The following is a 15,000-nucleotide window of genomic DNA, read 5'->3' on the forward strand; positions in this document are numbered from 1 at the left end:
GGAGCTATGCTGTGAAAGATCACACAGGACTGAATGCCCAGAGCTACACTGTGCAAGAGAACACAGGAGCTATGCTGTGAAAGAGCACACAGGACTGAATTCCCTAAGACAGCCCTCACCCTTCTGCACACCATCTGCCCAGCACCAGGTGAGCTCATCCCAGTTAGCAGCGCTAATAGCCACCGATAGCCCTCGCGTGCAGCGTGTGAATGACAAAGCATGGCGCTGTGCTAACCGCAGCTAGCGCTGAGCCCTGAACTGCCCTGCACTTGAGCGGAGTGAAATGTACACACAGCTGACGTGTGACGTGTAACGACAGAGGGGGGGAAGCTGCAGTGTGGCGTTTCGTGCTCACTGGGGAAGCAGAACAGACGAAAAACAAAACGGCGCGGAGAGGGATGGAGAGAACGGCCTGCTGGGAAAAAAAACTCGGTCCACGTCAGCGGCGTGTGCTGGATGGCGGCTTTCCAAGCAAACGACAAACGGGTCGGCCAGATTATTGTTTCTTTTCTTCTTTTTTTTTTTTTTCTTCTGACAGTGAAATACCGTTCCTCCTTTCTTCCCCCTGATGCCGTTTCGGCCTCTTTGCCAAAATAACCAATCGCAGGAAGCATCCAGGGAACAAACTGTGTGGGAGAGCGGGGCCAAGTCGATCGCTCCCAAACTGCAGCCCGGTTCCGGTTCTCGGTCCGACCGCGATGGTCACGCACCTCCACCTCGCACCTGCACCCCCGTCTCCTCACCTGCACCTCCCGTCTCCTCCCCTGCACCCCCGTCTCCTCACCTGCACCCCCGTCTCCTCACCTGCACCTCCCGTCTCCTCCCCTGCACCCCCGTCTCCTCACCTGCACCCCCGTCTCCTCACCTGCACCTCCCGTCTCCTCCCCTGCACCCCCGTCTCCTCACCTGCACCCCCGTCTCCTCACCTGCACCTCCCGTCTCCTCCCCTGCACCCCCGTCTCCTCCCCTGCACCTCCCGTCTCCTCCCCTGCACCCCCGTCTCCTCACCTGCACCCCCGTCTCCTCACCTGCACCTCCCGTCTCCTCCCCTGCACCCCCGTCTCCTCACCCGCACCCCCGTCTCCTCACCCGCACCCCCGTCTCCTCACCCGCACCCCCGTCTCCTCACCTGCACCTCCCGTCTCCTCCCCTGCACCCCCGTCTCCTCACCTGCACCCCCGTCTCCTCACCTGCACCTCCCGTCTCCTCCCCTGCACCCCCGTCTCCTCACCCGCACCCCCGTCTCCTCACCCGCACCCCCGTCTCCTCACCTGCACCTCCCGTCTCCTCCCCTGCACCCCCGTCTCCTCACCTGCACCTCCCGTCTCCTCCCCTGCACCCCCGTCTCCTCACCTGCACCCCCGTCTCCTCACCCGCACCCCCGTCTCCTCCCCCGCACCTCCACCTCGCACCTGCACCCCCGTCTCCTCACCTGCACCCCCGTCTCCTCCCCCGCACCCCCGTCTCCTCACCTGCACCCCCGTCTCCTCCCCTGCACCCCCGTCTCCTCCCCCGCACCCCCGTCTCCTCACCTGCACCCCCGTCTCCTCCCCCGCACCCCCGTCTCCTCACCTGCACCCCCGTCTCCTCACCTGCACCCCCGTCTCCTCCTCCTCGGGCCAAGGAGCGCCTGCACTGGACACCGGGGGGAGCTCCCAAAAAACCGACCTTACATAACCGTCCCCGTCTAGACCTCAGTGCGCGGTCACCGTGCGATAAACCCGAGTGAGTCACCCCCCCCCCCCCCCCACCCCTTACCGCTCCATTGTCAACGCCTTACAAAATGGCTGCCGTTTAACAATGGCGTTTAAAAACAATTCTCTCCCTGGAAATGTTCTTATTTTTTAAGAGCAGCGGGTTCATATTTCTGGTAATTTTTTTTGCATTGTTTCGCCTGTGTTTTTTCCCCACTTTCATTCCCGTAATTGAGGTTAAAGCCGGGCGGGCCAGCAGGGATTTTCGGTAACTGAGGAGATGAAGTCTCTAAACCTGCCCCTGTGGACCCAGCCTGCCCTCCTGTCCCACAGCCCAGTGCTGGTCTCAGAGGGGTAACAGCCCCCCCCCCTCCCCGCCCTCCCAGCCCAGTGCTGGTCTCAGAGGGGTAACAGCCCCCCCCCCCCCCCCCCCCGCCCTCCCCATCGCTGCCTCACGGTCACATTCACTCGCGTAGCAAAGGGTACCAGCTCTCCTGAGGACATGTAGCTCCCTCCTCCCCACCCACGGGTATCAGCTGAGCAGAGTAAAGTTCAGGGGTACTGGTCCTCCTGTCTGTGTGTGTGTGTGTGTGTGTGTGTGTGTGTGTGTGTGTGTGTGTGTGTGTGTGTGTGTGTGTGTGGCTGTGTGATACGGCTCCCTCTTCCCCCTCACACAGGCATCGTATCAGCTAACCCGACCTAAACCATCTCCACTCAAACCATATGTCTCCACTCTGGGAAAAAAAAAAAAAATCCTCATCTTCTAAAAGATCATAAATCAAAAGGATTAAACTGTTCTCTTAATGCCGAACGCTATTTTAGGCACACTATTTATAGAGCACTTTCTTTTTTTTGGGGGGGGGGGGGGGGGATTTCGTAATACTCTTGAGTGCTAATCAACCCTGGAGAGACACTGTTTTGAGTTGACAGTGATTTAAAGTTTAAGCAGGAAGATCGGACTAAAAGCACCCCCCCCCACCCCAAATAAAACCCCCCAAAAAAAAACGTCCATTTCGCAGCCCAACACAGCAGGGACATGGAATGGAACGAGAGAAGCCAAAACACAGAGATATCTCCACGGAAATGAGGCTGGGCTTTAGGTTGGTTGGTAGTTGTTGGATATATTGCCACAATCACAGTGTTTATCATTTTAATTCTGTACTATTTTCTCTACAATGTGTTGTCTTTGTTATTCTTTGCAATCGGCTTAATGTAAATGTTGAGCTACATTTAATGTATGAAAGCTGCTATATAAATACAGCTTATTATTATTATTATTATTATTATTATCATCAGGGGGTGGGGGTAGAATTACAGAGCGTTAGCTCGAGATGACGGGCGCTAGCGGTGACAGGAAAGACGGGACTCCGTGGGAGGAAACATGACTCCAGGCGGCGTATTGTGTTGGGGGTGCGAGTCTGAGGAGCCCGTGAGTCAGGCCGCAGTCACAGCGCAAAATACAACAGAAGAAGAAGAAGAGACGTGGCCACCGCTGGGAGGACCGGCAGCTCAGATGGGCAGGTCATGGGTGGAATTTTCCGTCTGTTTGGGACGGGATCCTGCCGGGAGGCTGCTATGGTAACGCTCACGACAATGAACAGGAGAGAGGGGACACGGACTTCAACTCAGGAGAACCCGAGAGGGACTCCGAGACAGATTCCCCCATCGTCACTCTCTCCAACCACCGGAGAAGTTACTGGTTTTGTGTTCGGGTTTCTTAAGCGGAACGGGATGGGATGGGATGGGGCGGTCAGGATCGTTCCGACCTCGTGAGAAACCAGGCTTCTTTCTCAGCCCCGCGCTCACGTCCGAGGAGAAGAACTCCCCAGGGCGAGGTCACCAGGCAACCTCTGACACAGAGTCCGCACACGAGCAGTGACTCGGACAGCCACGGCTCCGAGTTCTGCTCCGTGAGGATGACAACAGCAGTTTTCTTCACGGCCTCTGAACAGCAGGCCTGCTGTTAGCACGGTCAGTCCCCCGCTCACAGCCGCGTGGTGCGTTCGGGGGGGTGAAGCCCGGGTAAGAGTTGCATGGCGGGTTCGCCTAAGTCCCTACGGGGAAATAGGTTTGAGCGTTTCGCTCAGAGCCAAAATGGCGTCACGGCCCTGCACTACAGAGCACCTCACTGCAGGTACCTGTGAGGCAACGGCTACCTGCCCACACCTATATCACGACCCCCAAACACCAAAGGGTGAACCCCGAGGATAAATCCCTAAATCCCTCTCTGGCTGCTCTTGATGATGACAGGCTAGCGGGCTTTACTGAAATCTAATACACGAGATTTCAACAGCATGACGCATTTGTCGACCACCGAAATCTCTCCCGTTCTCCTACACAGATTACACCTCTCACTCACACTCTCTCTCCTTCTCTTTCACTCTCTCCCTCTTTCCCTCTGAGACCTGACATTTACCGTTTCAGAAGTGTGCCTGACATACAGGGTGTCCTCTGTGATCTGACATTTCCGAGGACAGCGTCCCAAGGGAAGCTGCATCTGGTCTTACTTTAAAACGCACAGAGAGGAAGAGGAAGAGGAAGATGGAGCGAGAGAGCGAGAGGACTGACAGGAGAGCAGAGCGGATGTTAATACACTGTATGGTTCTTGTTTTTAAAGGGAAACCTTGCAGGATAAAGTCATTCAGATTGCCATTCAACCTGTTGCTGCGTTTGACAATGCTGAAGGATTGCTGCAATACTACTGCTCATGAACACCCCCCCCCCCCCTCATACAGCCCCCCTCCATCTCTAAATGTAAACAGTTCCAGTGAAGTGCGGTCAGCAGCACCCTAACAGGCGACACGAACCATGACAGAGCGCAGCTCTCGAACCTGAAACACAACGGAGCTTCTTATTCCTGAGGGTTAGCTGTGTGGCTCCGCCCTCAGGTCCAGGCGATTAGCAGAGCTTAAAACGCAGCTTAAGGGTCGCCGGCAATGGCTTCTTCGGGCATGTGTGGAGCTGGTAAGCGATCCCGGGATCAGAAAGCGATACTCCGGGAGCAGGACACTCTGCAAGCCCCGACTGATTTAATGACGTTCCCATATGGGCTCGAATGGCCGGGATGGCTCCCAAAGACACCCCCCCGCCCCCTCAAAACTCCAGCATATTTACGTCCCTCTGCTGAGCTGAGGAAAAGCCTGTGGCAGCCAACTAAACAAACCTCCAAACCTGGGGGAGGAGTGAGGTGTCATTTAAACATCAAGTTAAGTCTAGACTTTCAACGTAAAACGGTGCATCTGGGCATGATCAAACAACGGGAGAGAAAAAAAAAATCCTACTTTCCGTTCCTTTGTTTTATATGCTTTTCGCCGATGTAAATTTTGTCGCTTTCATCGTCCCTAGATTCTGTTCTAACGTTAACCCTTCACGTTACCACTTGGTGGGCTGATGCTCTTATGAATGACGGTTAGAAAAAACAATACGGACAAGGAGAATTTCAGAAACTGACAGTTACAGACCGACAAAAAAATGTGCTTCAAATTGCCGTTTTGAGTCAGATATTTGCATAATTATATGGATAGAGACTGAAAGAGCATCAGGTCCCTCGGAGTGGGTGACGGTTAGCAACTTCTCTGAAGTTCCTGTACAGTTTGTTGCTGTCCGTTTTGCACTGACCTGAATATTTCAAGTAGACCCAACTCTGGCTTATGATCGCTTTTCAGCTGCAGCAGCACGGTGCCCCAAAAACTCTCCTCATCTCCAATCTCTAGTACTCCCCCTGATCTGTACGCTCATTTAAGAAGCTTGGCGGTTCGCTGGACAACCTTTCACGTACGGGAAAATACGAACATTTACAAATGGTAACCAAAAAGACACCAAAACAGTCGGAACAAACGTTTCATGTTGGTTTACCCTACAGCGCATTTCACTCAGTTCGAATTATACACAAGCCAAGGCTACTTCTGTCAGACTGAGCGACTTTTTCTGAAATCCAAATTTCGGTCGTACTTTTGTCACTCATAAGTGTAACCGAACTACATGAACATATAAATGTTATTACTGCGGGCGCGCAGATGAGCAGCGCACGAAGAACATTTCTCATAGCCCCTGTCGTTTAACACAGCCGGTGCTCACACATAGAAGCCATGCGAGCAAAAAACACCTCGCATCAACGGCATGAATTTATGTCATTATCTATTAAAGCCAACAGCTGTGCAGATAATGCGTACAGGGATCGTCTTATGCCCGTTTATTGTATTATAAGTTTTGTCATTATCAGCGGAGAAGACTCGTCATCCTGTTTCGTGAAATGCATACGCGCCGACAGTGTAAGATGGAATAAATCAAAACGGGATCTGCAATGAATAGTTACAAATAATTACGCAAAGCAAATGCGTCCAAAATGCAACTATTCCTAAATCGACATCCGCCGTATTTAAAACATCAAAAAGTCAAATGACTCTCCAAGAACAGTCCAGTATTTACAAGCCAGGCAAGTATCCGATTTGGTACACCTACCTCCGCTTCTTTCGCAGGATTGCCGCGAACAGTCTGCACTTCCAAGGCATAATTGGCCCTTTTCAAGACAAGGTAAAAGGGGTAATCCTTCGCCACCATGCCGGCTGTTTCGGAAGCGACAGCAGAGGCAACGGTAACGGGGTAGTCGATGGCGAGTCTGCCGGTCACGGTGCCCGCCAGCTCTCCGGAGTTCCGATCCCTAGTGCAGAGCGTCTGCCAGCATAGCCCGAGAGAGCTGCTCGTGTGAACGCGGAAGGCTCGTCTGCCAACAACAAGCGCGTGTGTTCAACTGAGAGAAGCGTGTTCAAAACCTCTTCTTCCCCCCCCCACCCACCCCCGTAGCGAGATCAGCCTACTCATGGGAACTTTACAGAGCGGTGAGTGCGCCACTTACTGGAGCAATTCATTTCCACCGCTGGGCCTGACACATACATACAAGATAAACGTCGTTTTACATTCTTTAGGTGCCTAAGTATTTCTGTCAATTTCCAAATTTACGTAATAGTCCTACTCCTTGCGCATCCGCCGGGCGTGCTGTTTTACGCTTGATTGCAGCCGCTCGTCTTAAATATAGTGGTTGAGTCTGCTCATCTGCCTTCGTGTGATGAAAAGTAAAATGGTATGTGCAGAAATTTAGAAAATGTATTTTCTTTTTAGACGTAGGCTTCATCCCCTTTTGATCACGGGACAGCATTGGACTAACACTTGCATGTCATGAAATAAGAACATCTCATGAGAACTGACAACTCGGTTTACATTTATGAATTAACAAATACATTTTAAAATTAACTGAAAAGTAACTGATATAATCACATACTTTTAGTAACCTTATAATGCCATGAACAGTATGAGCTTGTTGTGTACCAGTGATTTCATTCATTTGAGATTATGTTACATCTAGAACAAGTTGGGACAGTTTCACAATTCCTCAACTGTAATTTGCATGCAGATTCAACTTCCTAACATTACATGTCCTTGCATTTAAAGTACATTTGGATGCAATAGTCTATTACCATTGGGAAATGTCCTATAATTAACAGATAAGCAGATCAGCTAAATTAATCAGTAAACAGTGCTGGTTCTATCTACCCTATTTTGAGGACTTGAGATTAGGATCTCAAACTCCAGGTTACTCCAAACTACTCCAAACTTCACGGTTGTTCTCTCCAGGTTTTTTTGTGGTATCCTTTCAATCACCAGCCAGATTAGGCCTTGAAAAATGAGGCGTTTGGACGCTTTAGCAAATCAGTGACTAAAATAAGCACATAATAATGAGCTGAAACACACACCTGAACCAACAGGCACTGTGGCCCTGCAAGTAAAGAATGGGCAAAGCACATAAACTAACTCACTGTAAAACTGATTCAGTCAGATGGGAATGGGAAAAAGACTACAAGAGTAAGATCCAGCTGAAGCAGTTGGACTAGATGTGTTTGTGTGTTCATGTCTGAGTCTATGTATTGTGTTTATGTGTATTGCATGTGTGTGTGTGTGTGTGTGTGCAGTGTGCATGCGTGCACGTGTGTGTGTTTGTGTGTGAGAATGTGTTTGTGCGTGAGAGTGTGTGTGTGTGTTTGTGTGAAAGTGTGTTTGTGTGTGTTTGTGTGTGAGAGTGTGTGTTTGTGTGAGAGTGTGTGTGTGTGTGTGTGTGTTTGTGCGTGTGGTCTGTGCGTGTGGTCTGTTCCCAAACGTGTGTGTGCATGCGTGTACGCGATGCGTGCGTGTATGTTTGTGTGATTGTGAGTTCCTAAACGCACGTATGTGTGAGTGTGTGTGTGTGAGTGTGAGTGTGTGTGTGTGTGTGTGTGAGTGTGTGTGTGAGTGTGTGTGTGTGTGTGAGTGTGTGTGTGAGTGTGTGTGAGTGTGTGTGTGTGTGTGTGAGTGTGAGTGTGTGTGTGTGTGTGTGTGAGTGTGTGTGTGTGTGTGTGTGAGTGTGTGTGTGAGTGTGTGTGTGAGTGTGTGTGTGAGTGTGTGTGTGTGTGTGTGAGTGTGTGTGTGTGTGTGAGTGTGAGTGTGAGTGTGTGTGTGTGTGTGTGAGTGTGAGTGTGTGTGTGTGTGTGTGTGTGTGAGTGTGTGAGTGTGAGTGTGTGAGTGTGAGTGTGTGTGTGAGTGTGTGTGTGTGTGAGTGTGTGTGTGTGAGTGTGAGTGTGTGTGTGAGTGTGTGTGTGTGTGTGTGTGTGAGTGTGTGTGAGTGTGTGTGTGAGTGTGTGTGTGAGTGTGTGTGGGGGGGGGGGCTCCACACAGCTAACGAGCCTGATCAGCCTGGGTGAACAGCCCCGCTCTGTGCACACCGGGGTGCCGCAGCCGTCTCTGTGTTTAAGGGCCTGGGGCCCGGGGAGGATGGAGCCACACAGCACCGCAGCAGCCAGCAGCTCCTGTTCCAGCCAGCAGCTCCTGCTACAGCCAGCAGGAAATCAGCCTCAGCTTCAGCGGCCTTTGTTCGGGGAGCCTGAGCGCTTCCTCTCATTGTGTCCCTATCAGTCCCGGGGAAGTGTGCAGGGCCAGGGGGGCGTGCAGAGGGGCTGGGGAGGGGGGGTGTGGAAGGCGGGGGCCAGGGGCCCTGGGGGGTGGGGGGGCAGAGGGCCCCTAATTCCAGCCCTGCTCTGTCAGTACACAAACACTGGCTTTTTACAATCACAGAGCTGTCACTCAACACAGCCACACTCACCACTTAACACTTAACAACCACCAGCGCTGTCCCCGATGCCAAAAACACAAAAGGGAAAAAAAAACCCTAATTTAATTCCACCAGACCCGAGGACCTGCTGTAATTCAGTGGTCTGCTCAGCTTTGCTCCAAATGAAACCTTTCAGGGCTTCCTGTTCGGGAGGTAATATTTTGGCACTGGGGAAAATGGCCGTGCTCAAAGCCCCAAAACAAACAAAAACAGGTTTTTGCGTTTTGTGGAAATGCGACCGAAACGTTCAAACGGAAGCCCACGAAAGCGCTCTGATGGTAAGTCCAGGTATGGCACACGCGATGACTTGGCATTTATCGCTGACACAGTTTGACAATCTGACACAGTTTTTTCTGCCATAGTAGAGCGATTTGCTGCAATTAAACCGCAACATCCTTCCTTCGACAGTCATTCGAGGCTGCTGTGGTCCCCCAGGCCAGACAGGCAAACAGAAGCAAACGACATTATCAGCAATTCGTAATCGTGACGAACAGCAGCGCACACACTCTCCTCCTCCTGAGTTTGCAGTTTGCGGAGGGGGAAAAATAAAAAGAGAATAAGCGCTCTTCTTTAGCACCGCGACACGTCATTCTGGACTTTTCTGTCTCCGAGATGAACGCCGCTTCTCGTCGACGGTTATTTTCGTCTGAAGCGAGGGCAACAGGAAATTCAGCATAAACGCCTAACAGCATCAATCACCTTGTGAGAAATTCTGCCGAGCATCCTGTTTCCAAAGAGGCAGTACTGCCAAGTGAAAACACAAACACGGGGTCTGGGCTAAGGCATGTGTTCCTGGGGGCTGGCAGTGGGGGGGGGGGGGGGGGGGGGGGGGGGGCTGGGGTTTGGGACTGAGGGGGTGGGGGGCTGGGGTGGTCATGGGGGGCTACTGTGAGTGTGCATTAACTGGGCCCTTTAATCCTGCGGTGTGTTGAGTGTCAGGAGCCTTGACAATTCACCTTTACAAAGTCCTTGCCTTTCCACTAAGCGTTTCTGTCGCAACACGTTGCGATACTTTAAAGCAGCAATTATCTGTATCCGCTAATATAGGGTGAAGTGTGGCGATAGTTCGATAACATACCTACTTCAATATATTCTCAAATACACCTGTATGTGTTGCAAAATATTGATAATGTTTCAAATGTATGCAAGGGAAGCTGTGCATTTTACTGAGGCACCTGAGGTGAAGGACCTCGCTCAGGGTTGTAGCAGCTCACTGTCCTCACCACGATCATACACCGCTGCTCCTGTCCCCCGTTCATGAAAGAAGCGAAGCATAGTCCTCCAGCCAGGCAAGTCCACTTACAGAACCCTGCATTTAAGGCTTAATAACCAGGATGCGACACAAAGCCACTTCTTTGAGGAACACTGACACTGGTGACGTGGTCTGAGATGTTTCTTAAAACTTTCGATTCCATTAGACTCGGTAAATTTCAGGAAATTTTAAATCAATTCACTTCATCTCCGAGGCTAAACTATAGTTGAGTTGGAGCTTTGCAAAGTGACAAAAAAACCTTGATGGAATATTCACAAACCAGACCAGCACAGCACATAGTACACAACAAAAAGAACACCACTCAACAAGGGACACCAAGGGCAAGCTAAAAATGTTCTTAACAACTAAAAATGAATAAATACATATTTAGAGTCCATTATGTTCAAAGCACCTGAGGATTGACAGTTCCCTTGCATTAGGAGCATGTGACCCCACCCACACAAGCCCAGTGCAGAGAAACAAGGTACATTTATTTTATCCGTAATGCTGGCTGATGATTATATCTACAGCCATTTTGATAAAAAACTTTCCTAATGATGTCTTTTTTTCCATATCTGCAAAAACCCATTTCTCATCTAAAGGAGGTAAAAATACATCACTCAGACAATGGAGGACTGGAAGGCAGTGAAACTTTAATTAACTGCTCAGTTTGGATTAATTTGCCCCGCACACGGTTATTCTGAGGTTCTGCTCATTATGTAAGCGGGTTTCGACAGCCCCGGGCAGCAGAGTGGAGAGAGAGAGGGTGGGTGTGTGGGGCTTGCCATCGCCATGAGAACAGCGAAGCAGTCCCCCACCCCCCACCACGAAAGACCTGACAGGCAAAATCTTCCCGGCTGAACGTCTGTGTTTCTTATCAGGTGGGTGGTAAAATCTAATCTCCTGCCAACCCCCCCACCCCACCCCATCCCCCCCGCCTGCCCGCGGACAGCGTTACCACAGCTCAACCGCTGGTGCTCCGCGTTTCAAATGAATCTCATCCAGAACAGCAACTGAGAAAAAAACGATTATGAAACCCTTTGCTTTGTGTGTTGGTTATTGTGTCAGAGGCGCAGTGGGGTAGAAGTGATGAACGATCAGCTTCTGCTGTAAGGTCAGGGCGGGCACAGAGAGGGGGAACGCTGGTCCCTGCCGCGGCCGGTCCTAAAAGAGCACGCATGGGCCCAGCAGCTCACTACCTGCCTCAGCCTGTACCCCTGTACCCCTGTACCCAAAACTCTTACAGCTCACCTGGTCAACCTGTACCCCTGTACCCCACACTCTCACAGGTCACCTGGTCAGCCTGTACCCCTGTACCCCACACTCTCACAGGTCACCTGGTCAGCCTGTACCCCTGTACCCCACACTCTCACAGGTCACCTGGTCAGCCTGTACCCCTGTACCCCACACTCTCACAGGTCACCTGGTCAGCCTGTACCCCTGTACCCCACACTCTCACAGGTCACCTGGTCAGCCTGTACCCCTGTACCCCACACTCTCACAGGTCACCTGGTCAGCCTGTACCCCTGTACCCCACACTCTCACAGGTCACCTGGTCAGCCTGTACCCCTGTACCCCACACTCTCACAGGTCACCTGGTCAGCCTGTACCCCTGTACCCCACACTCTCACAGGTCACCTGGTCAGCCTGTACCCCTGTACCCCACACTCTCACAGGTCACCTGGTCAGCCTGTACCCCTGTACCCCACACTCTCACAGGTCACCTGGTCAGCCTGTACCCCTGTACCCCACACTCTCACAGGTCACCTGGTCAGCCTGGTGTGTGTGTGTGTGTGTGTGTTCCCTGAGCTCTGTCTCAGACAGGTCTGTGAGGCTGATTCATGAGAGGCAGTCAGCCAGACTTCCCCACGGCAGACTGAGCAGGGCGCTGGGCTAATTAGAGGACTGCAGTCGGGCCGGGGCAGAGAGCAAAGAGTTCTCTGGGCTTGGGTTCTGTGTGTGTGTGTGTGTGTGTGTGTGTGTGTGTGTGTTCCCCTTTCAGATCCAACAGCTTCCTGTTTGTACAGGAAATGACCAACATTACTCTAATCTGGACAAGACTATTTTTATTTCTGACATCAAAGGGCTTTTTCGCTCTCCTGTTTCCCTGTCACTGCAATGCAATACCAGCGTCACCTGGTGTGCCTTTACCCCGGCAGCTGAAGGTTACCGCTGGTTACCCTGGTCTGGTCCTGGAGGGCTACAGGGTCTGCTGGTTTTTGTTGTTACTCTGCACTTAACAGTAATCAACTGCTCTAATTGATTAATTAACTCACCTCACCTGGTTACCTGGGTCTCACCAGGGTGCTGATTTTAAGGTGAAAAACAAAACCAGCAGACCCACTAGCTCTCCAGGACCAGGGTTGGAGACGCCTGGACTAAGTTAAATTTCCATTTCCGTAACAAGTTCTGGTGGTTGAGCGAACTGACTCCTCTCTCAGCTTTGGACTTTGGAAGATTTGGTGTTGCATCTACAGGGCGGCCTGTAGCGTAGTGGTTAAGGTAAATGACTGGGACACGCAAGGTCGGTGGTTCTAATCCCGGTGTAGCCACAATAAGATCCGCACAGCCGTTGGGCCCTTGAGCAAGGCCCTTAACCCTGCATTGCTCCAGGGGAGGATTTTCTCCTGCTTAGTCTAATCAACTGTACGTCGCTCTGGATAAGAGCGTCTGCCAAATGCCAATAATGTAATGTAATGTAATGCATCTCAGAGCCCTGAATAACCATCAGCAGACATTCTAAAAACCCCAAAATTTCTTCTGAATATAAGGCATGGCAACGGTGATCAGTGAGCATTTTTGAGGATCATCAGAAGAAATTTACTGGCAGGGTATTCAGCGGACATTCGATTAAATTATATTACATTACAGGCATTTAGCAAACACTCTAATCCAGAGGAGCTCACAAAGTTTCTCTTTTTGCAGTTTTCTTGCAGGATCCACTCACAGAGACGAAGAGCATATACTTACGCAGTTTGGTACTTAAGGTTATTACACCTACAAAGCCCAGTTCCCTAACCATTACACTACACTGCCCCCAAAATATCCGGCTGTATAAATGTATGTCTGACAAGTATGCTGCATAAGTAGCTCTGCACAAGATCATGTGATCAAGATCATGTGATAAATGTAAAAACGTTACATAACACAGCATAAGGTAATGGTGAGAACAGGCCCTTCAGCCCAGCAATGCTCACCTTTTCCTACCCCTAAGTGTACCTACTGCCTAGTTTGCCTACAAGCTAAATAGAATCTAACACCGCATCATGCCTGGTCTTGAAAATCCCCTGTGTTTCTGCCTCCACTACGTACCGGCAAGCTATTCCACACATAGACCACTTGCTGTGTGAAAATATATATCTGTACAGAATTTCTCCTTTGACAATTTCATGCTGTGGGTGTGAACTGGGGGGTGGGTTGTTAGATTCAGTTTGTTATGATTCAGTAGCCAGTTATTGCAAGTTGAAATGATGCTATTTGGCTTTCGGCTTTTTTACATTACATTATTGGCATTTGGCAGACGCTCTTATCCAGAGCGACGTACAGCTGATTAGACTAAGCAGGAGACAATCCTCCCCTGGAGCAATGCAGGGTTAAGGGCCTAGCTCAAGGGCCCAGCGGCTGTGCGGATCTTATCGTGGCTACACCGGGATTAGAACCACCGACCTTGTGTGTCCCAGTCTTTTACCTTAACCACTACGCTAAGGGCACATTTCCACAACGGCGAGGCAGTTCCATCACGATGAGGACCTCTCACACTTCCACAGAGATTCACAGTCGCCCGCCTCTTTTCGGAGGGAGCTCTGAAAGACTCCCGCACTTTCACCTGCCCCTCGTTTCCCCGCGGGCATTCAGGTGAGTTCAAACAGGCGGCGATTTGCACACCTCATTGGATCTGTGCACTACCGTCAACGGTGTTAGACCGCACCACGTCTCTCACCTTCACCTGCCTTACCCTCCAACTCTCCAGAGGACTCCGAGAAACCTACCAGAGAGCCGGCCCTAGCTTCCCATAAAGTGTCTGGCCTCCGCGACCTTCTACTCAAGGGAATTCTTCCAAAAATCCAGACACCCATTACGATGAGGTCATGTCTTGCCTTAAAATGCAGGGTTGACTAATGGGCAATACCAAAAACAGCTAGCCGCGCTAAAAGGCTAAACATCTCCGAGATCTAAGGCATGTAACTGTCTCTGCACAAGGCAGTGAATCAAGGCCCCTGGGAGACCTTAGCTAATATGATAACACCGAGGCTGCTTAATGTCAGCCCGGCCAATAAAGACCTGAAAATACCGCCACCCCCGCTGCCTCCAAGTGATGTGAACTGCCTGTGGCTTTCAAGTGCTTTTTGGGTAATGACACTTGACACATTTCTAACCGATTAGGTTCCACTCCTCGACTTCCTGTGTTTATGCATGACATTGCTTTCATATTAGAGCCTCTCTCTCACTCACTCACTCACTCACTCACTCACTCACTCACTCACTCACTCTCTCACTCTCTCACTCTCTCACTCTCTCACTCACTCACTCACTCTCTCACTCTCTCACTCACTCACTCACTCACTCACTCACTCACACACACACTCACACACACACACACACTCATACTCTCACTCACTCACTCACTCACTCACTCACTCACTCACTCACTCACTCACTCACTCACTCACTCACTCACTCACACACACACACACACACACATATACACACTCTCTCTCACTCTCTCACTCTCTCACTCTCTCACTCTCTCACTCTCTCACTCTCTCACTCTCTCACTCTCTCACTCTCTCACTCTCTCACTCACTCACTCACTCACTCACTCACTCACTCACACTCACACACACTCACACACACACATATACACACACACACACTCACACTCACACTCACACACACACACACTCACACACACTCAC

General features: G+C 50.9%; 1 protein-coding gene across 3 annotated transcripts in view; it reads right to left on the reverse strand.

Annotated features, from left to right (window-relative positions):
- Positions 1 to 15,000, reverse strand: part of arhgef3 (Rho guanine nucleotide exchange factor (GEF) 3) — a 102,795-nt gene that overhangs the window by 22,422 nt on the left and 65,373 nt on the right. The window contains exon 1 of one of the 3 annotated variants that reach the window (XM_061219504.1): positions 6,156 to 6,419. The exons of the other annotated variants lie outside the window; for them this stretch is intronic. Coding sequence (XP_061075488.1) covers positions 6,156 to 6,254 — 99 coding nt within the window. The 5' untranslated portion in view covers positions 6,255 to 6,419. Of the gene's footprint in view, positions 1 to 6,155; positions 6,420 to 15,000 lie in introns of those variants that run through there. 3 annotated transcript variants of the gene reach the window in all.

This window comes from Conger conger, chromosome 14 (assembly GCF_963514075.1).
Source record: "Conger conger chromosome 14, fConCon1.1, whole genome shotgun sequence".
NCBI lineage: Eukaryota > Metazoa > Chordata > Actinopteri > Anguilliformes > Congridae > Conger > Conger conger.